This window comes from Xenopus laevis, chromosome 7S (genome assembly GCF_017654675.1).
Source record: "Xenopus laevis strain J_2021 chromosome 7S, Xenopus_laevis_v10.1, whole genome shotgun sequence".
Lineage (NCBI taxonomy): Eukaryota > Metazoa > Chordata > Amphibia > Anura > Pipidae > Xenopus > Xenopus laevis.
Window position 1 is genome coordinate 53,646,660 of NC_054384.1, and position 27,599 is coordinate 53,674,258.

The 27,599-nt window shown below is 37.7% G+C and overlaps 2 protein-coding genes across 3 annotated transcripts; one reads left to right on the forward strand and one right to left on the reverse strand.

Moving 5' to 3' along the window:
- The first annotated feature begins 28 nt into the window (after positions 1–28).
- Positions 29–13,152, forward strand: fbxo6.S (F-box protein 6 S homeolog). Its single transcript, NM_001095085.1, is given in 6 exon segments — positions 29–119; positions 4,408–4,670; positions 5,719–5,845; positions 6,766–6,861; positions 7,265–7,400; positions 10,878–13,152. Coding segments are annotated over 5 exon segments (762 nt in total). The 5' UTR covers positions 29–119; positions 4,408–4,414; the 3' UTR covers positions 11,025–13,152.
- Positions 13,153–14,637: 1,485 nt separating this feature from the next.
- mad2l2.S (mitotic arrest deficient 2 like 2 S homeolog) lies at positions 14,638–25,414 on the reverse strand. Of its 2 annotated transcripts, none has more exon segments than NM_001087627.1 (9): positions 14,638–15,517; positions 15,973–16,065; positions 16,606–16,679; positions 17,678–17,772; positions 18,541–18,641; positions 21,122–21,193; positions 22,594–22,712; positions 23,671–23,718; positions 25,118–25,140. In NM_001087627.1, coding segments are annotated over 8 exon segments (636 nt in total). In that variant the 5' UTR covers positions 23,711–23,718; positions 25,118–25,140; the 3' UTR covers positions 14,638–15,475.
- Positions 25,415–27,599: the final 2,185 nt, after the last annotated feature.

Sequence of the window (27,599 nt, forward strand, 5' to 3'; positions counted from 1 at the left end):
CCAGTCTTTCACTTCACTAATGGAAAGTCTCCTCCCTGCCATCTTGTGACGCAGCTCCAAGTCTACAGCAAACACAGCCCGCTCTGCCTGCTCGGCTCGTCGCTGGAAAAGGAAGGGGGGTAAGCCCGCTCCTGCTTTTAACTCCTCGGCTGCTGCGCCGCCACTGAACCACCAATGATAATCTTCCTTAAAGGGGACATTTTACATAATGCTCATCTTTAGTTATGTTATTGTTCCTTTCTTACAATATGCAGTGATGTAGAAAAAAAACAGTTTTTAAAGCATTTTACCTTGTAAAAATGCCATTATATCAGAGCTGCACAGAGATGTTTACTCGTCTGCGTCTATGCGGAAATGAGGAGTGGGCGTGTCTCTTCTTTCTCCCACAGGAAATTGTTATCACACTGACTGACAGGCTGAACACACACACAGCAGGGAAAGCCCCTCCCAGGTTCCTGCCCGTGTCTCTCACCAGCCTGCAAACATGCTGATTCTCCCTGTAGCTAACCTTATACTGATCCTGCACAGTGTTATTTATGTTTAAAAAATTAAAATGCTTTGATTTATTTTCATGTGCTGTACATGTGGGAGGACGGTAGCTGATTGTGTAGGTGGCGATTGGGGGAGGTGAATGGGGAAGGCATCAGAGCGGTGAACGAGTTAGGTGGACGGGGAAGGCAGCAGGAATGCAATCGGGGGAAGGCAAAAGCAATAGTGTAGGAAAGTAATGTGGGGAAGTGAATGGGGAAAGCAGCGAGGAGGAGATAATGGAAAAAAGAAGGGGGAGGGCAGCGGGGAGCTGAACAGGGAAGCAGCAGCGTGGCAGTGGAGACAGCAGGAAAGCGATCAGATTAGATGAGCAGAGAGAAGGCAGCAGAAATGCCATTGGGGAGGCGATCAGGGAAGAGAGTGTGGGAAACGGTCTTCAGTGGGGAGGTGAATGCAGAAGGCAGCAGGGAAGAGATTACAGAAAGCAGTCAGGAGAAGAACGTTGCCAATGAACAGGGGAGGCAAGCGTGTAGGCGATTAGGACACGTGATGACGAGGCAGCCAGGGCAGGACTAAGAGGGACTGACGTAAGCAAAAAAGTACCTCCCACATCTGCCCGCCCAGTCCTGCCTAAGTGGATATGCTGTTGCTTCTGCCTTTGGAACGGCCGTCGGCCGCTGAGAGATATGGAGAGGAGCCTTGGACCGGAAGTATGTGAAAGGGGTGGGCTAAGTGCTGTTTTTTGGATTTTTGATATAAATTTGACCTGAAATGTGCAAAAATAAAAATGTATTCTACTATTTCATGTTCATTAGCATATTTTAGTGCACTCTGAAATTTTATGGTATATGTCCCCTTTAAGTGGCGACGCAGGCAGCTAGCCCATTGGAGGGGGGGGGGCAGCTCACACCAACCCCATGGGATCGCAGGGTGTATTAACTCCCTGCTCCCTACTACATGAAGCAAATGCATCCGCTTTACCACTGAAGATCACATGACGCTGACATCAGACAGAAGCCCTTTGCAGCAGAGCTTGCGTTGCACTCTTCCGTCACAGACATTGCACTGGGCCAAAGTCATTGTGAACGCGTAAATATAACTCTTGAGCGTCATTTAGCCATAAGGTCCTCAAGACTATCTTATTTTACGTATATTTTTCTGAGCAATAAAATTACATTTAATAATGATATTATATAATTGCTAAACTGATGAATACAAAGCCAAGTCTGTATAAGAATATCACCAGCTTTATAAGAGCTTAGCATAGCAAGTATACATAAATATCAGCATTATTATATGCCCAGAGATCAGAGAGAGATCATGTTTACTTCACTTTTTGAGAAGAGCTCTGGTACTGCTCATTACAACAATAGCTGAATCAGCTTCTGTATTCACTAACCAAGTTTATTGTATTCTTCATTAGCATAGTATTGACATATTATGGCGTATTTTACTGAGGTTAAGATCAAGTTATCAGTCCCTATCACAAACTCATCTATGATTTGTGTTATTCCTTGCACTGAAAAAGAAAATTAAAGTACTTTACTGCAGCACTTCCTGCTTCTGCTCAGTTACGGTTTGTAGAGAGTTTAGTAGAGAAACCAGGGGCGGATTAATGCACAGGTTATCTTATGCTATAGCATAGGGAGTCTGTGTGATCAGGGGCTTGTCTAGTTTTTTTTTTTGCAGTTATTATTTCTATTTTGTTTTAATATCCATTTTTATTTGAGCTGCTATTTCCAGTCGTGTGCACCTGCTGTCTGCATGGATGGCATCACTGGCAAAACCTGACCAGGCATACAGATCTGGGGTACACATGTGCCTGGATCTGCACGCATCCAGACCCAGCATTAGCCTAGAAGCAAGGGTACTTTGCTAATGAGGCAAGTTGAGGCTGTCGCCTCAGGCGGCAGCGCCCCACTAGGTACCAGGGGCAGCAAAAATGCTGCTCCTGGTACTTTAAGAGCGAATTTCTGGGGGAGGGGGGGCAGCAGCAACTGCTGCTGCCTCAGGCGGCGGAGGGGCCAGGATCGCCCCTGCCTAGAAGGGGACCTTTGTGAATGTAGCGTATGGGCCCCACATGCCATTAATCTGCCGCCGAGAGAAACCTAGGGTGAAATGGGCTAAAAAGAGCCAAAAACTCTTTACAATGCAAGACAAGCAGTGTAAAGCTTTCTGAAAACAGAAGGCACATTATTCTCATGCCTAATGCTATGCACATAGCACTAATCGAAAAAAAGATGAGCGGTTTTAACTCTCCCATGAGGAATTTTGAGAGGAAACCTGCAAATCGCACCTTAATATTATACAATATTTGCTGACATTTCTCTGATGCTACTGATTATATCACCCATGTGGGCATTGCTCATATTCAGTGGTTCCTATAGTATGAGCACATCAAATCATCAGGATATATATCCAAATTTTAAATCCTCCTCAAACTGTTTGCCCAAACAGCAGTGTGTCAGGAGGGTGGGTGGTTGGGCATGATTTTACTATGTTTTTATAACAGGCATGAATGTGTAAATGCTGTGCTTTATTCTAAGATACTATGTAATTTTTCAGGATATTGAATAAGGCATTCATTGTACCTCTTAAATATGTTAATATGTTTTCTTTATTTAGGAAGAAAAAGTTTTTAAAAATGCCCCTGAGCAAAAGTCTAATACTAAAAGCAATCTTGCAGGGTGAGCTAAGGGGCTTTACTTTTCTAAATTCCCATTCAAAACCCACATTTAAACAATTTCAACTGAGCACAGATAGTCACATTTTTGATTGGACAGGTAGAGGTAATTAAATGGTTAAGTGAAAGTCCCTTTAAAGTATATGGATTACGCAGGCCTGGACTGAGAATCAAAATAGGCCCTGGCATTTCAGGTACACAGAGGCCCAATCAGCCCACGCAGAGGCCAAAACAGCCCCCACCAGCCCACTAAATACTGACTTTCTATGGCACCTTATAGCAGCCCCTCTGGCATTTGCCAGAACCCACAGATTGCCAGTCCGGGCCTGTGGATAAGTGACCCTGGAAACTAAATGACAGTTGCAATCTAGAAATGATAAATTGTTAATGATACTTAATCAAAAACGTAATTCTTCGTTGGATCCTTTTGAGAAATTGGGACCCACATACCCTGGGGGTACTAGAGTTAAAGCATTTAAATAAGCATTTTGCTGTGACAAACAACTGCATCTGATTTATTCAAGCGATACCCCACTTAAAGAGATACCAACACCAGAAATTAAACTCTTTTTTACATCTGTCATAATATTGCCTTTGAAAGCTACTTATATCTTTGACATACAGTATTTCCACAATGCTTTTACATTACCTATCTGATGACCCATGTTACTGTATGAGGGGGCTGCCATATTTGTGAAGCAGGAGTCCTTTAGCATTGGAAACTTTAACAAGCTGAGATGGGACAGTCAGGTTGGAAAAACAGTCAGGTTTAGAAACTTCAACTAATAATTTAGATAACCAAACCTCTCAGCAAAAAATGATCAACATGACCTATAGGTAACATTCATATTTTAAAAAGTAGATTTTTAGTGTCAGTATCACTTTAACAAACATCTGAGGGGTCAGCAGATGTGTTACTAACTTTTACATAATAAAACATAATCACGTGAGCTGATGAGAAGCTGGAATCTGGGCAGGCTATTCAAAGATTATATAATTTCCAAAACCAAGAAAGGACGGCACTCCGGAAGCAGGTTTATTGCAGAATCCTGCGGACAACAACCACCTTCAAATCCAAAGATTATATAGGTGCATTTCACAGATGGCCCCAATTTTGCATAATATGCCCTAGTTTGTTCTTTAGTAGAACTAAAGGTAGCACATATGCAAATCTGCTGTTTTATTTGTAAACATTTGTTGTCTTGACAAATTTGTATTTTTTCCAACATTTTTAGATACAAAATGCTGAAGATCAATCAACTTCCAGAAGATGCTCTACTGTATATTCTGACATTAGTCCCTGCCACTGATTTAATTCGATACAGACATGTATGTACAGTGTGGAGGAACTTAATTGACTCCCCAACCCTGTGGAAAACAAAATGTCTGCGTATGGGATACATCTCAAAAGACTGCAAAAAATCTCCTCATGACTGGAAAATATTTTATCATATCTGGAATTTGAAAAGAAACTTATTGCAAAACCCACATGCTGAAGGTGGACATTGTATTTTTTTTTAAACTCATAATTAACATGATTTTTCTCTAAAAGAACTTCTGTCATTGGTCTATTATTTTGCTTCAGGTTGAAAATACAGTCAGTGCTTCTTTCCTCTTACTTGTGCATTTGTGGTGACCAGCTGACTGTAAAGAAAAGATCTTTGTTTCAATACACATGTGTAGAGCTGAATCTACAGATATACAGGTAGAAACAATAAAATTCTACCTGTACTGACGATTCAGCACTAACAATGGCCGATGTTTGGGTGCCTTCAAAGCCACCCGATCAAAATTTTCCGTCCAGTCTGATCTATGAGCCGACCGATATCCAAATCTTTTGCAGATATCGGCCGGCTCTTTTCCCACCATACACGCATAGAAAGATGCACTGACAGGCTGGTCCCATTCTTAACATTGTTAGTAAATACTGTGTTCTGTCTGATTCAGTGGGGGAATAGTAGTAGAGGGAGGAGAGGTAGAAATCTTCTACTTTTACTAGTGTCGCGACTCCTGGTGGTGAATGTTATGCTACATGGTCTATATGACCCACAAAGATTGGAAAGAAAGGAATTTAACAATTAGGTTCACAAAATCCCTTTTTGGAATTTATTAAACATGAGCAAATCTTTGCTATGGTTCTGTAACCGCACAGCATCCAGTCGGCATTTGTCATGTTACTGGTTGTATTTATTTCCATGATGATTAAAACAAAAATCCTGATGCATTTCATGTCAACAGGGGACACTTAGTTATAGGCATTGACTTGAAACACATCAGGCCTTTTGTTTTCATCATCATGGAAAATAAATTTGTACTCTTTTAAACTTTACTTTTTGGCTCCTGGTTTCACCTACATGTGATTGGGTATGTGCTAGACTGTATTGCAGTATCCCTTAAAGACCTTTATTATACTAAGAGGCTGCATATACTGTATATTGTCACCACTATTTATTGCAATCTTCATAAAAGATTATAAATTCCATGTTTATATACAGATTTATATATATATACTCACTGAACTGCTTCATTTGACTTATCTTCTAAAGATTCCTTCAATTCTTGGACAATTGAACAGAATGGTGGAAATCTGTGGAAAGTTGAGGATCTGCCAGGAGACTGTGGTGAACCATTTCCCGATCATCAAATTAAAAAATACTTTGTTACTTCTTATGAGTACGCACTATCATTGCATAAGGAGGAATGTCTGTCCTTAAAGGAAAACTATACCCCCAAAATGAACACTTAAGCAACAGATAGTTCATATCATATTAAGTGGCATATTAAAGAATCTTACCAAACTGGAATATATATTTAAGTAAATATTGCCCTTTTACATCTCTTGCCTTGAGCCACCATTTTGTGATGGTCTCTGTGTTGTCTCAGAGATCACCTGACAAGAAATACTACAACTCTAACTGTTACAGGAAGAAGTGTGGAAGCAAAAGACACGTTAGTCTGTTAATTGGCTCATGTGACCTAACATGTATGGTTTGTTGATATGTTTGTGAGTACAGTGAATCCTACGATCCCAGGGGGCGGCCCTTATTTTTTAAAATGGCAATTTTCTATTTATGATTACCCAATGGCACATACTACTAGAAAAGTATATTATTATGAAAATGGTTTATTTAAATGAAGCAGGGTTTTACATATGAGCTGTTTTATGCAGTATCTTTTTATAGAGACCTACATTGTTTGGGGGGTATAGTTTTCCTTTAAATAGCTTGCTATTTATTTTTCTTGACATGAAAGCGAACACTAAACCTAGTATAATAACTAACTGCCCCATACATTGCAAACTTTTAATTATTCTTTATTCATGTAATGCCGACAGGTTTGCTTTTTTCAGAGACATTGTTTATTCATCACATTCGTCTCTGCTGTAGTGGAGCTTCAAAGTTCCTTATTACTTTCCTTTAACTGGCTTTCAACAGCTGCCTGTTGCCAACAATTTGGTTAGCATTGCATTAAAATAAGCTAAATGGTTGTTCATCTTTTATTGACACAATCTGTAATCAAACCACAAGAGTTTCATATATAAGTATTATTTATTGTTAAGCCTATAATTGTATATGTACTGTATAATTATACAGGGAGTGCAAAAAATCTCAGCTGATTCAACTCAAGAGAATGGGATACCAAGATAAGCTGATTGATATTGTACAGCCAGACATTGTAATTGAGGACTGGTAAGTAGACTATATTACTGCTGTAGAAATAAGACCTTTACCATTTTAAATATTTCACTTGCAGTATGTGTTTAATAGAATGATTAACAAGTCAATATATAATTATTTCCCTCTTTCGCTAGTTTCAATTATGGTAAAAGCATTATGAAAACAACCTTCCACAGCAATAAACTTCAGTGGGACATATGGCATAGACATCAGGGGGCATAAGATGAAATTTCTGGTATTAGGGCTAGCTGAAAACAGTCAGTTGGACACATAAAAACAACGCTGCAGCAAGGTTTTATTGTAGCCTGCATAGAAGCACACTAATAAGCAATGCTGCCTAAGTTCCATTTTAGCCAGAGCTGCAAGGAGTTTGGATGTGTGCTGCACTAATGCCTTACTTATCTTATTTTTTTAGGTATGCACCAAGATGGGATTGTGGCTCAACATATGAAATAGTGGTTCAGCTGCTTTCCAAACATAAAAAAATATTAAAAGAATTTCGTCCAAACGTGGTTAGGATGGAAAGTCAGAGTGATGCCCAGTGGAAGCAGGTAAATTAACTCTGAGAAATCTAAACTGAGCAAGAAATATCAGCACTTAATAAGCTTCCACTTTTTTATGACTGTTTTGTTAGCTGGAGTCCATTATCCAGGGGGGTTATCTGTGCACTGGCAAACTATCTACCTTGCAAACATGGAGTAGTTTGAATTTTAGGAAATAAATAGATTATACATAGATGTTTGTGATTAAAACATAAAATGTTTGCCCTATTCTTAGAACTGATGCTGAAGAACTGTGAAAAGATTTGAGAAACCTAAACATTTTACATACAGTGTAGAATATATGTGAAATATCAAACATCACATAGAAATATATTTATTATTCAATGTTCAATTACAAATTTCACAAGAACTGTATATCTGATTATGTAATTTGGCACATTCACTGTAATTTGGCACCTTTTCCACATTTTCAAGGTTCAGTTCGTATACTAATGTACAGGGCCGCCATCAGAATTCATGGGGCCCAGGGCCCCAGGGCAAGTTAAAAAAAAAATCCATTGGTGGCAGGGTCCACCCTAGAAATTAAAAAAAACTATTGGTGGTCATGGCCCTCCTTAAACATTAAATAAACTTCTAGCCCCCCCCCCCTTACAAGTTATCTTGCTGCAGCTTCCTTTGCCACTTTGGGTCTTCCCACACTCTTAAGGGGGAACCGGTTTTTTCGTAGAATGCAGCACAGCCGGGCCCCCCTTTCGCCTTAGATTTTGCCATTCATACTTATATACTATATATATATATATATATATATATATATATATATATATATAGATTTATATATAGATTTATAGATTTATAGATTTATAGATTTATATATATATATATATATATATATATATATATATATATATATATATATATATATATATATATATATATATATAGGTGAAGAATGGCGGCATTCACAGGATTTTCAGGCGAAATAAAGAAAAACTTTTTATTTAACTCAACGTTTCGATCCCTCACAGGGATTTTTCTCAAGAGTATACAAACATGCATGTTTGTATACTCTTGAGAAAGATCCCTGTGAGGGATCGAAACGTTGAGTTAAATAAAAAGTTTTGTATGTTTTAATCACAAACATCTATGTATTTTAGGTGGCAACGTTTTTTCTTAAAGAGACAGTACTTTGACTATCAAATGGTCGAATGTAATGGCTGTTGGGCAAATATGTGGATGTCGGTGGAAGTTTGAGCTTTATTATTGGGCATGATGGCAGAACATACCGTTTCCTATATAAATGCTCATCTCTTAATCCCTGATCCCAACCACTGGTGCAACTGTTCCTTCAGTGAGTGGGCTTTTATGGGAGTTGTAGCTGAAAACAGATCAATATGCTTTAAATAGATCTCATGATTTTGGTGGGAAATTTGCTAATCTTATTTAAAGGGGGATAAGGGTGGAAGAGGCGGGAAAGTCCCTGTACCTGGTGCAGAGTTTTTAGTCATTGTAACAGAAGAGAGACATTGAGAAACTGCTAGGATTGGTCAGTAACACTGGAGCAAGAGGGTGAGAGGAATAGCTTGTACAAAGGGTGCAAGTGGAGTTTGGAAGAAAGAGCAGTAGTGATAGGAGCCTAGCACGGCAAATAGAAGCTAAAAGAAATGCACAAAGAAAGGGGTTTAGAGAAGGGGCTGATGCTGGTAGAGAAACATGCGGTGCAGAAGTTGCACCTGGTCTCCCTCATGAGAACAGAGCTAGGTGTTTGAGGTGGGGAAAAAAATAGCGATGGTAGGTGTATTGCATTAAAAAATAAGCCCCACCCAATGGCACACTCAACAACACACCTGTGAGGCCCCACAGCATTTCATGACAGATGCGGTGTGGGCCCTTACCATTTCAAGACAGACATAGCGTGGTCCCTTGCAGTTTCATGACTGACAGCGTGGCCCCTTGCAATTTCATGACAGACACAGCATGGGACCTTAGTATTTCATGACAGACAAAACTGACGGTCGTTTAACACTAGATTGAGGGTTAAGCTCTATAAGCAGAACTGAGCTAGGCTTATATATATGATTATTCTATTATACAGTGAGTAAAATGGGATAGAATCCTTTCAACATAAGAGAGAAATAGCATCTCCAGTACATTGTTTAGTCAAAAACACTGGATTCAGGGACATCAAACACATTCTACACAGAGCAGCAGTGACACTTGCACTTTAAAAGAGTGGTTCCAGCTATAAGTTAACTTTTAGTATTTTATAGAATCACCATTTCTAGGCAACTTTTCAGTTGGTCTTAATTTTTTTTGTAGTTTTCTAGTTATTTTCCTTCTTTTGACTCTTTCCAGCTTTCAAATGAGGGTCACTGACCCCTTCTAAAAAACAAATGCTTATTATTATTATGTATTATATAATAAGCATGTTATATTATAATTGTGTGCTCTGCAGTGAGCACCAACAATTTGTTTTTTGGTTACCAACATTTCTGTGGTAAACACTGTCTTCCGTTATTGGCCCTGCACCACGTAGGCCAGAAAAACAGAAGTTGGACAGCACTGTATAGTTATTAACAAAATATTTTAAAAAAAAAAACTTGCCTTCTGTTAACAAAAAACTTTCTTGTTTTTGAAATCACAACCCAAAAAGTGACCACTTTCTTTTCACCAGGCAAAACAGTATATTATTTGAGTTAAAAATTAAGTAACGCTTTTAAGCATGTTTATTAATGACCTCGAGGTGGTCATTGAAAGTACTGTTTCTATTTTTGCTGATAAAACAAAATTGTGCAGAACTATAGGTTCCATGCAGGATGCTGCCACTTTGCAGAGTGATTTGACTAAGTTGAAAAACTGGGCAGCAAACTGGAAAATGAGGTTCAATGTTGATAAATGCAAGGTTTGCACTTTGGCAAAAATAATATAAATATTATATACTGTATTGTTATACACTAAATGGCAGTGTGTTGGGAGTTTTCTTAACTGAGAAGGATCTAGTGTTTTTTGTGGATAACAAGTTGTCTAATTCTGGGCAGTGTCATTGTGTGTTCACTAAAGCAAATAAAGTACTGTCTTGCACAAAAAAGGGCATAAACTCAAGGGAACTTAGATAAGGAATCTCTTGATAAGGGATCTATTTGTAATTTGGAACTCTATACCTTGTCTGCTAAAATCATTCAAACATTAATTAATTAAACCCTATAGGATTGTTTTGCCAAAAATATGGAATCATGTAGCTTAGTTAGAATCAAGTACAAGATACTGTATCATATTATTACAGAGAAAATGAAATAATGTAAAAAAATGTAAGTATTATAATTGAGTGTATGGGAGATGGTTGTCCCTCCATGTGTAGCTTAAGGTGGGTAAGGGTTTAGGGATAAGTGATCTCATATAATTCTACATAGCATTGTGCCATCTAGGCCGAATGCTCAATTTCATCACTATAGATTGATTTTAAAAATGTCATGTAAACCACCACTGATTTGTATGACTTTATAACTGTAGTGTTTCTCTTTTCATTAGATGAAATACATCTTCCACAATTATGGACCAGGTGTACGCTACATATATTTTCAACATGGTGGACATGACACACAGTTCTGGGCTGGCTGGTATGGAGTCAGAGTAACAAACAGCAGTGTCACTATAGAACCTGAGAATCTAAACTAAGATGAACTGTTACCACAGAGTGTTTTTCTTTTTCTGATTCATCAGCATTCCTGAACAGCATTATTCAAACTTAATATATGGGTCATTTGGCTTCCCACTGAATATGATTGCTGAGTTGCCATGTGAAATATGTACATGTACTGTATATAAAGCACCAAGAACTACACACACACATAATAAATGTACCCCTTACTGCGGGGGGAACATTCCAATCTAAAAAAAGAGTTGGAAAAATGTTCCTGGGAGGTGCAACATAAGTGTTGTGACTGGCCATTTGGTAGCCCCTATGTGGACAGACAGCCCACAGAACTGATTTATATGCAACCGCTAAAAAGTTTTGGAGGAACCCGGAAGTAACGTCATTCAGTTGAACACAGATGTCATGAAAATCTTACTGTGCATGCGTTCCCAGGAATTTAATGAGACCCTGCAAAAAAAAATGGTGAGAGTGCTCAAAACATCTGGAGAATTCGGTCAAATGTTGGAAGACCAGGGGGGAGAGTACCAAAATCTGGTTACTCCAAAAGAAATGATAGTGTGAATGATAAGGATATTAAAGGGGATGTAAAGTCTTACTATTAAGTTAAGGGATTCTGATAGAATATACAATATACATGCTTTACTTCTTACTGTTGTGAAGATAAAGGACCGCGTGTCTTCAGCTCTAAAAGGCAACCTAAAAGCTTGGGCAGTGGCCGGCCATCCCTATCACTCACTGCAGCCAAAGCCAGTCGGAAGAGAGAATATACAGGCAGCAACAAGCATGTTTGTCTCTGATTGGCTGCTGCTGTGTCTGAGCAGTACCAAAACGATTTGGTTCAGCAGAAGCAAAGCCAGGAGCTAACTGAGGCTGCCTGTGGCTGCAGGGGAAAACGGTTGATTATTTCAACAACAGTAAGAATAAAGTAAAACATTTGTATTGGAAAGTTGCTTGTTTTTAGGGATCCTTTAAGTTAACTTTTATTATGTTATAGAATATCTAGTTCTCGGCGAATTTCAGTTGGCCTTCATCTTTTATAGTTTTTTTTAATTATTTCCCTCCTTCTGACTCTCCAATTTAAATGTGGTTCACTGACCCCATCTAAAAAACAAATGCTCTTTAAAACACAGCAAGTCCAGTTTATTTGACTTATTTCTACAGATATACCATGACCTAGATGAATATGAATCTTCACAAACAAAATGCTCTTTAAAGCTACAAGAGTATTGTCATTGCTACTTTTTATTACTTATCTTTGTATTCAGGCCCCTCTCATTCATATTGCAGTGCCATGTTCAAATCAATGCATTTCAGATTCCTGAAAGCTACCGAATAAAAAGTTAACTCAAAAACCACAAGTAATAAAGAATGAAAACGAATTGAATAAGAATATAAATCACTACATCATATTAAGGGGCTGATTCACTAAGCTCGAGTGAAGGATTCGAATGAAAAATACTTCGAATTTCGAAGTATTTTTTTGGTACTTCGACCATTCGATAGTCGAAGTACTTGCCCTTTAAAAAAAACTTCGACCCCCTACTTCGGCAGGTAAAACCTACCGAAGTCAATGTTAGCCTATGGGGAAGGTCCCCATAGGTTTGCTAATCTTTTTTTGATCGAAGGATTTTCCTTCGATCGTTGAATTAAAATCGTTCGATCGAACGAAAAATCCTTCGATCGATCGATCGCAGGATTAGCGCTAAATCCTTCGACTTCGATATTCGAAGTCGAAGGATTTCAATTCGAGGGTCGAATTTCGAAGTATTTTTAACTTCGAAATTCGACCCTTAGTGAATCTGCCCCTAAATGTTCATTTAAATGTGAATAACCCTTTTAATGGGAAGACTTTACATACCCTTTTTAAGTTTCTGAGAAATTCTGTGACAGCATAAAAGCACAAGAAAAGTTGCAGGCAGAGTTATACAGGGAACTCCGAAGTGGTAATTTCTCAACACACCAGAATATTGAGGCAATTCATTATGGTGTCCAATGAGTATATCCTGCTTATTTCAGTGAATGACGTGCAACTGCTAACTTTTGGCACCCCTGTGATTTAACCTTTCTTCTCCTTCAATAGCTTTGCACCTACTTGTTTACATTATTACTCTTCAGCACCTGTGTGAAATAAAGACTCACTTCAGAATAGTTCATTTAAGCTTCTGCTAATTACTATGGGCTTGGGTTATTTTCTTAAATCTATATTCAGCAAGGGGAATATACACCAAAATCTATAGTTACAGGCTAGCACCAATCCAGACCAATTATTAGTACCCGAGAGCCAAAGTACCTGTAGCAGTTTAAAAAAAATCCAGATTTATTTTACATTATAAATATAAAAAAAAGAAGTGCAAATGCATGTGTTGGGACAAAATGTGTTTTAATTTTTAATTAACAGGGTCGAACAAGCAGCACATATTGTCATGTACTGTATGCATAATCAATAAAATCAATGTAGACTAATTAAAAATTATTTTGTGAAAAACTGGATAGTGATTTTAAAGAATGGTGGTTGTTAGAGTAAGTCAAATTCGCCAATGATTAAAGTAGTAAAATTGTTGAGAGACTTCTGATCACATTCACATAAGACCCAGTCAATTTTCACAAATGCAACATTTTTCTACACTTTCCTTTTCACTCAACATTTTTCTAAATTTGAATATCCAAAGTTAGTAAAAAGTTTTTTTATTGTTATTAACTCCATTTTGCTTGCGTAAAAGAAAATTCAGGAAGATTACAGTTAAAAAAGCAAAAACAATTCAGACTAATGCCACATTTGTGAATGTGCCACAATTTTTCATCTAGTAGACAGGACAACATTCAAGGTCTGCTGGAATAGAATCGATAATAAACAAGATTGTTACCACAGACATAAACGTTGGAACTGGGGGGGCTAGAGGTGCTCCCTAGAATTTTCTGCCCTGGTTCTGAATATTGATATGGGCTGTCAAGAAGCAAGAAAAGTTGTTTGACAAAGCAGAACTCAACAACCTGCCTGAAATGACCTTCCACAGAACATTGAAATCATGGTTTTACAGTGGTTAGCATTGGTACTATGTAGTGCTGGGGTCCAAGGACTTTGTATGTCCTCCCTTTGCTTGTGTAGGCTTTCTCAAGGTATTCTGGTTTTCCCCCACATTACACAAAAACTTCTAGGCAGGTTGACTGCTTTACTGTAGCAAGAACAGAGGTGCAGCATGTAAAAAAGGAAAGCCATGTGGAATATGCCAGCGCTATATATATATATATATATATATATATATATAGTGAATAAAGTACCCCCTCTTGTAAAATATAAGGATATTATTAGTTACCGAGGAGTTTCATGACCATATAAAAACACGAGGCCGAAGGCCGAGTGTTTTTATACAGGTCATGGAACTCCGAGGTAACTTCTAATATCCTCATATTTTACATCTGGGGGTACTTTATTTATTATAATACACAAATTTTAGTGAGTCGTGTGACAGAAATGACATCACTTCTCACCGTTTATAACTGATGACATCACTACTCACCGTTTATAAGGATATAATTTACAGGATATTCATGGCTTTTGTGTATTATATATATATATATATATATATATATATATATATATATATATATGTAATAAGGTAAATGAAATGAAGATTGTTTTATGCAGTATAAACTTTTTTCAGTAAAGGAATCATTTATTAAAGGTTTATTGAAAAAAAAAATGTTTATTAAATAACAGAGAAAATTTTTTATAAAGTATTTAAAGTCAGCTTTACACTCTTTGAGCCTTCTATAGTTATGCCCAGTCAGGCAACTCTTGCAGGTAGACTTTTATATATAAAAAAATTGCCTTGCTCACTGCCTGCATCCTTATGTGGGGGCACCATACACCCAACTCTAAATCTAGACGGATGTCTAGTTACATGCTGTGGCCTCATCAGTGGAGAAACATTATTTTACCCTGAAGGTTTGTGGAAAAAAATAATTTTGCCACTAACTCACAAATGGCAGACAACTTTTAATGCTGTTATCTACACATGTCTTAAACCGAATAATTTGTTCCACAAAGGTATCAACAATAAGTATCTAGTGTCTTACACAATATCATGGACTGTAATTTGTTAAATTATAAGCACAGTGGAACAGCTTCTAAAATTAAGTCTGTATGTATAACTTTGCCTTTGTAATTGATATGCATCATAAAAAAAATGAAGGCAAAGGTCAGTGCTCCAGGCAGGATCTCTTTAAAATGTACATAAAATATAATACACTACAACATTGACAGACAAGCAGCACTACATTTAAAAAAAGGGCAAATTGGCAAGATCTAGCCTCCTCTCCTGACAATCTGAAAATACAAATGTCATACACAGCACTGAATCATTCTGTAAAGATATTCACAATTCGGTCTTATGGCTCGATGTTTTCTGTTGCTGATGTAGAGAACACTTCAGCAGTATGTGAATGCAGAAGTGTAGATCTGGATAAAACATCAAGTACTTTTTTGTGCTCTTTCTTCTACATAAAGCTGCATCTGCAATACCAAAGTAATATATTACAAAGCAGAACAATATTTTAGTTTTTGTATTAAGGCTCTTTCTATATATTGTAACAACACTAAAAAATTAACATCGTATTGAGTTGTAGTTCATTTTCAGTGTTGTTTTACTTTTTCTATATATACACATATATAGGTATTTTTCCATACCAGAGGTTTTCGGATTTCTTGGATTAAGGCACTTTTTGTGGTCCAACATTTAGTTAGGCACCCTTTACTTATAACAAGGTCATAAATATTTTTATACAAACATAGTTGTAACAGTCTGTTTGCTACAAGGATATCCAATTCAGTAATAAATCGCTCTACCCGAAGCAGCTTTCAGGCTGCCCTCCTCTTTCTTCATTGGGCCTTCCCCACAGTTGGGAAGCAACGTTTTTTAACCACACGTCAAACTGTACTAATCATTCTCTCTGCAGAATGCTGCTTACCTTTAATATATCAGAGGTCATTGTCTTCAGCGGTATAAGTCGAGGTTCCTGCATGTGTACATCTTGTTCATCTGCCAGGATCCATGGGAAATCCTAAGAGAACAGAATATTTCAATGAATATTAGCAAAACATTCCTTAAAGGAACAGTTCAGTGTAAAAATAAAAACTGGGTAAAATAAAAAATGTTTCTAATAGAGTTAGTTAGCCAAAAATGTAATCTATAATGGCTGGATATCCAACATAATAGTCAGAACGCTACTTCCTGTTCTGCAGCTTTCTAACTCTGAGTTAGTCAGCAACTTGAAGGGGGGCCACACGGAAAATAACTGTTCAGTAAATTTGCAATTGATCCTCAGCATGCAGCTCAGATTCAAAAGCAAACAGGTATGGCCCACGTGCCCCCCCTCAAGTCACTGATTGGTTATTGCCTGGTAACCAATCAATGGAAACCAAGAGAGCTGCAAAGGAAGTACTGTTTTGTTCTGTTACACATCCAGTCACTCGAGCCTTGATAGATTATATTTTTGGCTGACTAACTATATTAGTAACATTTTTTATTTTGCACAGCCTATCTAGTTTTTATTTTTATACTCAACACTTCCTTTAAGAGATTAGAAATCGCATATACATACCTTTATAACTTGAATTTTCTCCATATTTCGTGTAGCAGCTTCTCTAGTGTGAACAAGCAATGTAAATGTACAGCCTACCAAACAAGAAAAAATGTATTTTCTCACATCAAATTTTGGGAGTATGGAGGGTGTTGTCTGATGTTATACAATTATACAGAATACATTCAAACATAAAAATAGTTGATAGGCTTAGGGTCATATATATGAAATGTTAAATAAAGTTTAGCACAGTGAAATTCCACTACTTTTTATTTGTATGGGATGAGGAATTCTCACTTTCACCCATTGATATCTATGCCTCTAAATGATCTGAATTCTCACTTTCAGCCATTGACATATATGCCTATATATATATATATATATATATACATATATATATATATATATATATATATATATATATATATATATATATATATATATATATATACACATATATATATATATTATAGAGGTGATGAGTGGTAGAATTTTTATCTGGTGGAATACGATGAACTTTAACTTCATTCACTCACTCAAAATACAGCCCCTATTGTTAATACAATTTAATGGAAGTATCAATATGAGAAAAGCTATCTTGCACACCACAAAGAGTTTCTAAACTACCAAGGATTTTTTTTTTACTACCTATTTCTTTCTACCTGTTGCAGCATATGCGCAAATAAAGTAGGCATGCTTGGTTTATAGGCAGGCTCAATACTAACATGGGTAATTCATGTGTAATTTAAAAAAATTATATTGTAAATAAATTAAAATCTCAGATATACATCAATATACATGTATATTTCTTTAAAAAAAAGTGTGCTTAACACTACACAATACTTGTAGGCCTATGGCACAAAGGTTTTTTTTCACAAGAATTAAGCTTATCCTTCCAGCATCCATCCAATAAACAAAGTGACAAGAATTAATAAAATCCACATATCACTGAACAAAAAAAGTGGAGTTTAGCCAAAAAAATGCCAATACAAGTGCTTTCTGACAGAAATCTGTTCCTTGTGCACAGTGCACACCCTCGGGCCAGGCTTCAGTCAACTACACTCTGCATAATTCATTGAACAAGAGATCTTACCTGGGGGATTGTTGTCTAAGACAGCATCGCACACACTGATCTTCAGGATAAAGGCACGGAGTAACTGCTCAACGTGAGACAACAGAGAATCAGAACTGCAAAAGGAAAAAAGATGTACAATGAATATATGAAGTTTGTGATTTTAAAGCTATTCTTTCACACATTAATGTATCAAAATATAGTCAGTCAACACCCAGTAGTGCTAGGTATCAGCTAAAGACTGCTTTCTTGTGTCATCATTTTACCTTTTCTTATTTTGCTTAGGCACATGGCTCAGGCAATGTCATACAAGAATCACCTGTGTAGGATGATCTTAATCGAACATCTTTAGTCTCCAATATTGTGTGTATAAGTGTACCCAAACACTAACTTGCAAAAGCTTTGGTGGAGGTGCAGATGTTGCCTGGATACCTGGCATGGTATCACTATTGTAATGCAATTCCAATTTAGGAACCGCTCAGATAACTCGCTATTTACGGAAGCATCATCCTTTTGTTTGGCCACAGAATGCAAAAGATAATGTTTTGGGGAGTAAAACCACCGTTCAACCTTCCGAAACATTATCTTCTTTGTTGCATTTATCTCTTTTACCAAATCTGTAGGCATTCACTGTTAACTATGAACAATGTACATTCGTAAATATTTAGTGTGTCTGTAGACAGGTCCAATAGCGTACTCTACTAGGTCACACACTGGTAACACTAGATGTATTTGCATCAATTTGGTACTAAACTTGGAAGGTTACCGCAAACACATTAAAATAGCACCTGTACAGGATCCCTGTTGTACTCAACACACCAGCAGAGTTATTAATAACAACCTTATAAAACATAGTCAGTGTCAATGTAAAAGACAAAAATTACCTGATAGAAAGCAAGGGTGGTTGTGCAATTTCAAAGACAAATCGCTCGACGGGATGGTGTTCCTTATCTAGAATAACTACCACCACTTTCTCCACATCATTCTGCAATTTATAAGAAGAAATACAGCAATTAGTTCATTTACTGTAATATAATTCCACATTGACTGATGACCTTAACAGGTGGGTACCAAGTATAAGAAAAGCAGACAGAGAAAGACTAAGTCTGCAGAGAGAAAAGTGCACTGCTCATTTAAAAAAGCACTTGAATCTGTGTCTGCCTGGCCCTGCACTGAACAGAAAATCGGGAACTAGGTGCAGAGCATCTTAAAGGGGGTTGTTAACTTTTAGTATGATGTAGAGAGTGATATTCTGTGACAATTTGCAATTGGTTTACAATTTTATTATTTGTGGTTTATTTAGCTTTATATACAGCAGCTTTCCAGTTTGCAATTTCAGCAATCTGATTGGTAGGATCCAAATTATCCTAGCAATCACACTTTGATTTGAATAAAAGACTAAAATGTGAATAGAAGAGGCCTCAATAGAAAGAGGAGTAATAGAAAGTAGCAATAATAATTTGTAGTCTTACACGGCATTTACTTTTTAAATATGGTCAGTGATCACCATTTGAAAGCTGGAAAGAGTCAAAAAGGCAAATAATTAAAAAAAAACTATAAAATAAAATGATCAAGACCAATTGAAAAGATGCTTAGAATGAGCCATTTTGTAACATACTAAATGTTATATATACAGCAGCTTTCCAGTTTGCAATTTCAGCAATCTGATTGGTAGGATCCAAATTATCCTAGCAATCACACTTTGATTTGAATAAAAGACTGAAATGTGAATAGAAGAGGCCTCAATAGAAAGAGGAGTAATAGAAAGTAGCAATAATAATTTGTAGCCTTACACGGCATTTACTTTTTAAATATGGTCAGTGATCACCATTTGAAAGCTGGAAAGAGTCAAAAAGGCAAATAATTAAAAAAAAACTATAAAATAAAATGATCAAGACCAATTGAAAAGATGCTTAGAATGAGCCATTTTGTAACATACTAAATGTTAACTTAAAGAGATACTGACACCAGAAATTAAACTCCTTTTTACATCCATCATAAAATTGCCTTTGAAAGCCACTTATAACTTTGCCATAAAGTATTTGACCAATGTTACCTGTCTGATGTCCCATGTCACTGTATGAGGGGGCTGCCATATTTGTGCAGCAGGAGTGTTAGCATTGGAAACTTTAACTGACAGGCTGAGATGGGACAGTCAGATTGGCAAAACAGTCAGGTTTAGAAACTTCAACTAACCATTGCTTACAAGAACAAACCTCTCAGCAAAAAATGATCAACACGACCTATAGGTAACTTTTAGGGGCAGATTTATCAAAGGTCGAGGTGAATTTTCGAATGAAAAATATTAGAATTTCGAGCTATTTTTTGTGTACTTCGACTAGGAAATAGTCCAAATTCGATTTTGAAAAAAATTTGAAAATTCGAATTTAGAAATCTATCATGTACTGTCTCTTTAACAATTTGGCCTCGACCATTCACCATCTAAAACCTGCAGATTTGCTGTTTTAGCCTATGTGGCACTTCCTAGAACCCATTTGGAGTCAATTGGTGGACTTTTTTGGGAAGGACTTCGAATATAATTTGATTGAATGTGCTATTAATTTGATTCAAACTATATGCATTCGGGCGAAGATGGACCTATTCGATCGAAAACAGACCTATTAGACCCAAAAAAAACTTTGATGCCCCTTAATGTACATTGTGCTCACAAAAATACAAATATACATTAAAGGAAAACTATACCCCCCAAACAATGTAGGTCTCTATAAAAAGATATTGCAGCCCCCTGGGATCGTAGGATTCACTGTACTCACAAACAAACCATACATGTTAGATCACATGAGCCAATTAACAGACAGAGTCAGCGCTGGATTTCAATGTCGGGCGCCCCTAGGCCGCGCGGTCCGACCAGGCGGCCACGCGGTCCGACCACCTCACCTCCCCTTCCCAGTGCGCCGGCGAAAAAACGCCGGCGCAGCTGCTGTAATTGCATGGGGACGCACACGTCCCCATAATGCGGCTGGGCGGCATGCCTCCCCTATTTTTTTGCCGCCCTAGGCCCGGGCCTATGCGGCCTTGCCGCAAATCCAGGCCTGGACAGAGTTGTGTCTTTTGCTTCCACACTCCTTCCTGTTACAGTTAGAGTTGTAGTATTTCTGGTTAGGTGATCTCTGAGACAGCACAGAGACCATCACGAAGTGGTGGCTCAAGGCAAGAGATGTAAAAGGGCAATATTTACTTAAATATATATTCCAGTATGGTAAGATTCTTTAATATGCCACTTAATATGATATGAACTATCTGTTGCTTAAGTGTTCATTTTGGGGGTATAGTTTTCCTTTAACAGCTGCTTTAGGAGACCTCCTCTCTTACCAGGCTGAGAGTATCAAATGAAACCATACTAAAACCATTAACTTCATGAAACCATTACCACTGAAATACACACCTATTTTTATATATACATACACTCATGCTCACAATCACTCTCACACATACACATCTCACCTTCTCAATGAGAGGTTTTACACAGTGAAGAGTGTCCTGGATGTAACGATTCAATTCAGGGTGACATGACATCTAAATAACAATGTATAAGGAGAAAAGGAGGCAACATCCAAATGTTAAGAGAGTTGATTTGACCAATACATTAATAGTACAAAACAAATACTTAAACCCCAGGGCCAACTCCATGGTTTATCAACCCACATCAAATTAAAAGGTTGATTACATTATTTTAACAGGGGCCCATGAACAATTGAATAACAGATATTGTTATATGCTACCTGGACATTTTCGGAGGTACAGATCTTTATTGCTAACAGGTTGTGGTGGCCTTAGGTGGGTACAGAAGCCAAAATATATGGTATAATATTCCTAGACCCTCTTTTGAGCTTTAGTTCTCCTTATAACAACATCTGCACTCTGACAACTATTCTTTAAGTTTCTTATGATCCCATATAGTCTTGACGTGTTCAACAGGTTTTGCATGTTCCTTTTTAAACATTTCTTTGAATGGTATGTGCATGCATACAGTATCTGTCTTGCATCTTGTTGGAGCCTGTGCAAATTGCAAAATAGGTGAAACACCTGCAAAACAGAATATTTACACATGGGTAATAATTCCAGATTGACTGTAGGTTTTAAACACTGTTGCCTTCTGAACCTTCAGAATCCTGTATGCAGATGCTGCTTTGTCTCTTACTGATGTTAGTTTAATATGCTGTTTCTCACATGGTGCTGTCACTACCTGGTTTAGCTTTGGTAAAGATTTCTCAAATGTGCATCTATTGAACAGATTATCAAAAAGAGATCTGGGATCTGGGGGTTTTCAAACACAGGGTCTTTTTGTAACATGGACCACCACACCGTATTTTTAATGTAATCGGTTTTAACAACACTTAATAGATAAGTACAGATAAGTAGCTTTCTGAAATGAGTTGTTAAAAGAAACACAAGTGACACAGTTTATTAGGCGCACACCTGTGTTACCATTTGGATCTTACAAATGGTAAAGGAAAATACACATTTGTTTTTTATTTAATAAATGCTGATGTTTAATGATGATTCTTTGGTGGTGGACTCAGATTTTTGGAACCTACTTATTGAACTGCTGGTCTTTTTCGACACAGTACCATATTACCAATGGTATAAATTAATTACTTGTAGTTTAGATAATAAACTAGGGATTCACCGAATCCACTATTTTGTATTCGGACCGAACCGAATACTAATTTGCATATGCAAATTAGGGGTGGGAAGGGGATTTTTTTTTACTTCCTTCTTTTGTGACAAAAAGTCACGCAGTTTCCCTCCCCGCCCCTAATTTGCATATGCAAATTTGGATTCGGTTCGGCCTGGCAGAAGGATTCGGTCAAATCCTGCTGAAAAAGCCCGAATCCTGGCTGAATCCCGAACCAAATTCTGGATTCGGTGCATCCCTATAATAAACATGACCACAAAAGCTGCTTGTCATTTACCTGTACTGGGACATTATATTTCTTTCTCTTTTGGAAGATCCCAGTAGGATAAACCTCTCTGACATAAAGGATTAGATGAACAGCCACCTCTAGAAATTCACACAATATATCTGCAACAACTAAGGGAAAAGAAGATTCAGATTTTATAAAAAGTAGTCAGAAGGTCAAAATAAATGAAATATGAAATCTTAGCATGATATGTACAGCCTTGGATGAATTATATGATACAGGTATGGGACCTGTTATACAGAATGCTGGGGACTTGGAGTTTTCTGGATAATGTATCTTTCTGTAATTAGGATCTTCATACCTTAAGTCTACTAGAAAATCATATAAACATTAAATAAACCCGGTAGGCTGGTTTTACTTCCAATAAGGACTAATTATATCTTAGATGGGATCAAGTACAAGGTACTGTTTTATTATGACAAAGAATTACAGAGAAGGGCAACTAAGCTGGTAAAAGGTATGTAAAATCTTAGCTATGAGGAAAGACGGGCCAAGTTGGGGTTATTCATGCTGGAGAGTAGGTGGTTAAGGGGTGATATAACTTTCTGGATAATCGGTTTCCGCATAACAGATCCCATACCTATACCAAACAAGAAGCAGGCTGTCTAACATCTCTCTATCTGCATGATCAAAGATATCCAGTAAATCATTAATTTTATGATTTTGAATTTGCACATGTGTAAACAGTGCAGTTTAGTATTCGCCAAGGGCAGATGTTTATTTGAGAGCTATGTGCCAAATCCCACCTGCTTGCACGTATGCACCTACAGCACCTGTTCCCCATCAGTGTGAACTACATCAACTAGTGCAAAGATTGGTGCCTCTGTTAATAAAGTAGTAAGTATCCACAGGTTGCGTTTAAAATTTCCAGTCAAGCCCAGCTAGCCAACACTTTTGATACCAAGACCACAGAAAGAGACCTTGATAACATAAGGGGATGTTTAACTGTAGGCACCTTTAGTAGATGGCTCATCTTGCTGATGTTTTACAAAAAAAATATACCATGCCATAAACTGTACCTCACTATACAGTGAACAATATTGTTTTTTAAAAAAATATTTTTTTTACCCTGTCCAAAGTTCAGATCTTGACGGGTCAGGGTGGTCATCCTTCCATCTAGATAGAAAAATAATTTTAAAAAATTGTTTATGGAACCAAAAAAGTGTAAGATCATTGGCTAATCTGACACAAAGTGAATAGCAATATGCACAGATACAGATTACTTTAATCTGTAATCTTAATTTAACACGAGATAATGATCATATATATATATATATATATATATATATATATATATATATATATATATATATATATATATATACACATACATGATAACATCTATATAAATATTGTGCAACCTAATAAATCAATGGGGTACTTGTGGCTAAGTATTGTGGGAAAATGCTAGACCTGTTTTTCCTTTAACGTCTACCCCCAATCAACATAGCAACATTACTCCCCTATCTGCCGTGCACAAAACCCTGCAGCCATCAATAGTAATATTAAAACCAAATGTATGGCACAATATTTTACAGACCACCCATGCAACTCATATCACTCTTGGAACGATGTCTAGCCAGTGACAGAAGAAGCGATCAGACATAACTCATGTCTGTGTCTAATGGTCCTCCTCTGCCATGTGGATTACTATTTAAAGGGGCAGTATACCATCCTGGTCACCATCAATGCAATGAATAGTGATGTGGATTATTATTATTTAAAGGAGCAGTATACAACTCTGGTCACCATCAATTCAATGAATAGGGCTTGGGCCGAACATACTTTTTGAACTAATGTTTTAATCACACACAAAAACTATGTTTTTTGTTATTCAGCTACACAGATAAAGAGAGAAATCTATGCATTGGATATCTATCTACTTCACAAGGACCAAACAAAGGGTAGCTTCACTTTCCCCCTTTAGATCAATAAGTAACAAAAAAAAAACACAAATTTTTTTTTATATTAAAACAATAGCAAAATAGTATTTTGCCTTTCTTGCAGTAACATATTGGCAGAATAAAGAAAGAAAATCTTTAAAATGGTTGTTACTACTAGACTGGAGAAAAAGTTTTCAAGGTTTAGTAAATGAGCTCCACTGACAACTTTGAATGGCCTCTGCAGTGGACATGGGGTTAGCAGATCACTTGAGAATTCAGGGTCACTTTCTAATGCAAATTAAATACATGCAATCAGTACAGCCTGACTCCACATTCTTCTCTTCACCCATACACTGCTTGCTTATCTCGGAATGGGCACTAATAAGTATTAAACCAACATTATTTATAAAAATCCGACGAAATAATCAATAAGAACTTGCAATCACTTGCATTCCCCTACAGTATTTCATACTGCACTCAGTCGACTCGTACAATGGAACTGCCTGTTAAAACAACAACGCGCAGCACTGCTGCACAATTAGCCGATTACACGTTCAACCTTTTTCTGTTATATATATATGCTGATATCTATATGCTGATATATATATATAATAAATAATCCATTCTCCCACCAGATCTCTACGGTCTGTATTCCCGTTCTAGCCCTATAATTACCTGCTACTGGCTGCCTTCTGCATAACAGCGTCTACTTCCTGTCACTGCAACTGACCAATGCAATCGCTGACATCACATGATCAATAAGGGAAGCGCAGAGAACACTTGCAGGAAGTGAGAGCACAGAAAGAATGGGAAGGCAATGAAAAGCTATCCCTTTGTGATATTATGCTAGAGTGGGTAACATACTGCGCCTTATCCAGTATAACTGGGCCGCGTTAGGGAAATGTGGGGTTCTGGTGTAGGGTTACATTTGCGTTCAAGTCACCGAGCAAACAAATGGTAATAATCCTAGTGAATAGGTGCCAGTGGTTGTGCTGATATAATGAAAAGGAAGGTAATTGGAGGTGTGGTTCACCTTTAAAGCGACAGTAACACAAAAAAATGAAAGTATTTTAAAGTAGTAAAAAAAAAAGGTACTGTTGCTCTGCACTAGTAAAACTGATGTTTGCTTGAAAAAGACATTTTTTTTTTAGAAACAAGCTGCTTTCTTTTTATTTACCCCATTTCAAAACAAGTGCTTTATTTTTTTATTTATTATTAGCATGTATTTATATAGCGCCAACATATTACTGTACTATTACTGTACTGTACTGTAAAGTAAATGTGATTATACAACTACATCACATGAATTACATATATAGAATATATGGAGTAACAAACATCACAATCAATACAGGTACAAAGAGGTGAGGAAGGCCCTATGCATAGGCATACAGTCTAAAGGGAAGGGAGTAATACACAAGGTGTGGGAGTGGGCAAAATCTAAGTAAGTGGGTGAGAAATGTGGTACTGTATGTGGTGTTGCGTTTGGTAGTTAAGCAGAGTGAGCGTAGGCTTCTCGAAAGAAGTGCGTTTTTAGAGATTTTTTGAAAGCAGAAAGATTGGGAGAAAGTCGGACAGACCGTGGGAGAGCGTTCCAGAGGAGGGGTGCAGCCCTTCCAAAGTCTTGAATGCGAGCATGTGAGGAGGTAATGAGAGAAGAGTTGAGTAGCAGGTCAGTAGAGGAGCGTAGTAAGCGAGTGGGTGAGTATATAGAGATGAGTTCAGAGATGTAGGGTGGAGCAGAGTTGTGAAGTGCTTTGAAAGTCAGTGTCATTAATTTGAATTTGATTCTGAAAGGTAACGGAAGCCAGTGCAGGATTGACAGAATGGTGAGGCAGAGGAGGAGCGGTTGCTGAGTGTATGAGCCTCGCAGCAGTGTTCATTATGGACTGGAGAGGTGACAGTCTCTGGAGGGGGAGGCCAATTAAAAGAGAGTTGCAGTAGTCTAGACGCGATATGATGAGAGAGTGAATAAGAATTTTGGCAGTGTCTTGGGTGATAAATGATCGTATTTTGGATATGTTCCTTAGGTGGAAGTGACATGATTTAATAAGTGATTGGATATGCGGAGTGAATGACAGGGCAGAATCTAGGATAACCCCAAGGCACCAGGCCTGGGGAGAGGGGGTGATTGTGGAATTGTTAACTATGATAGATACTTCGGGGATGCTACTGGTGTTAATTGGAGGAAAGAGAACCATTTCAGTTTTAGAGAGGTTTAATCTAAGGTAGCGTTGCGACATCCAGGTAGAGATAGCGGACAGGCAGGAGGAGACGCGAGTTAGGAGTTCTGGGTTGAGATCAGAAGATGAGAGATAGATCTGAGTATCGTCAGCATAGAGGTGGTAGTGGAAACCATACGAATTTATTAATTTGCCAAGGGAGGAAGTATAGAGGGAGAATAGTAATGGTCCCAGGACAGAGCCTTGAGGAACTCCAACAGAAAGAGGTAGGGGAGAAGATGATACTCCATTGTAGGAGACACTGAAGGAACGATTGGTGATGTAAGAAGAGAACCAGGACAGGGCTGTGTCACGAAGGCCAAGCGACTGGAGGACTGGAGGAGGAGAGGGTGATCTACAGTGTCAAATGCGGCTGAGAGGTCAAGCAGTATTAGTAGTGAGAAATGATTGTTGGCTTTAGCGGTTAAAAGTCATTAGTTAGTCGAGTCAGGGCAGTTTCCGTGGAGTGTTGTGGCTTAAAACCAGATTGTAGGGGTCCAGCAGGTTATTGTCAGAGAGGAATGAGGTAAGTCGGTTGTAGACTAGGCGCTCAAGTAGTTTAGAGATAAAAGGTAGCAGAGAGATAGGTCGGAGGTTGTCAAGATTGGAGGATCAAGAGAGGTTTTTTCAGAATGGGGGTGACAAGAGCATGTTTTAGTTGAGAAGGAAACAGTCCAGTTGAGAGCGAAAGATTAAATAGGTGAGTTAAGGCTTTGATTAGACAAGGATTGTATTGCGGAGAAGTTTTGAGGGAATTGGATCAAGCGGCAGGTGGTAAGGTGAGAAGAGGCCAGAAGCTTTGAGACTTCCTCATCAGTGACAGGGGTGAAGGAGCACAGGAGAGACTGGGCAGTGTGGAGGGAGGGTGGTGGAAGTCTAGGGGGGTTGAGTA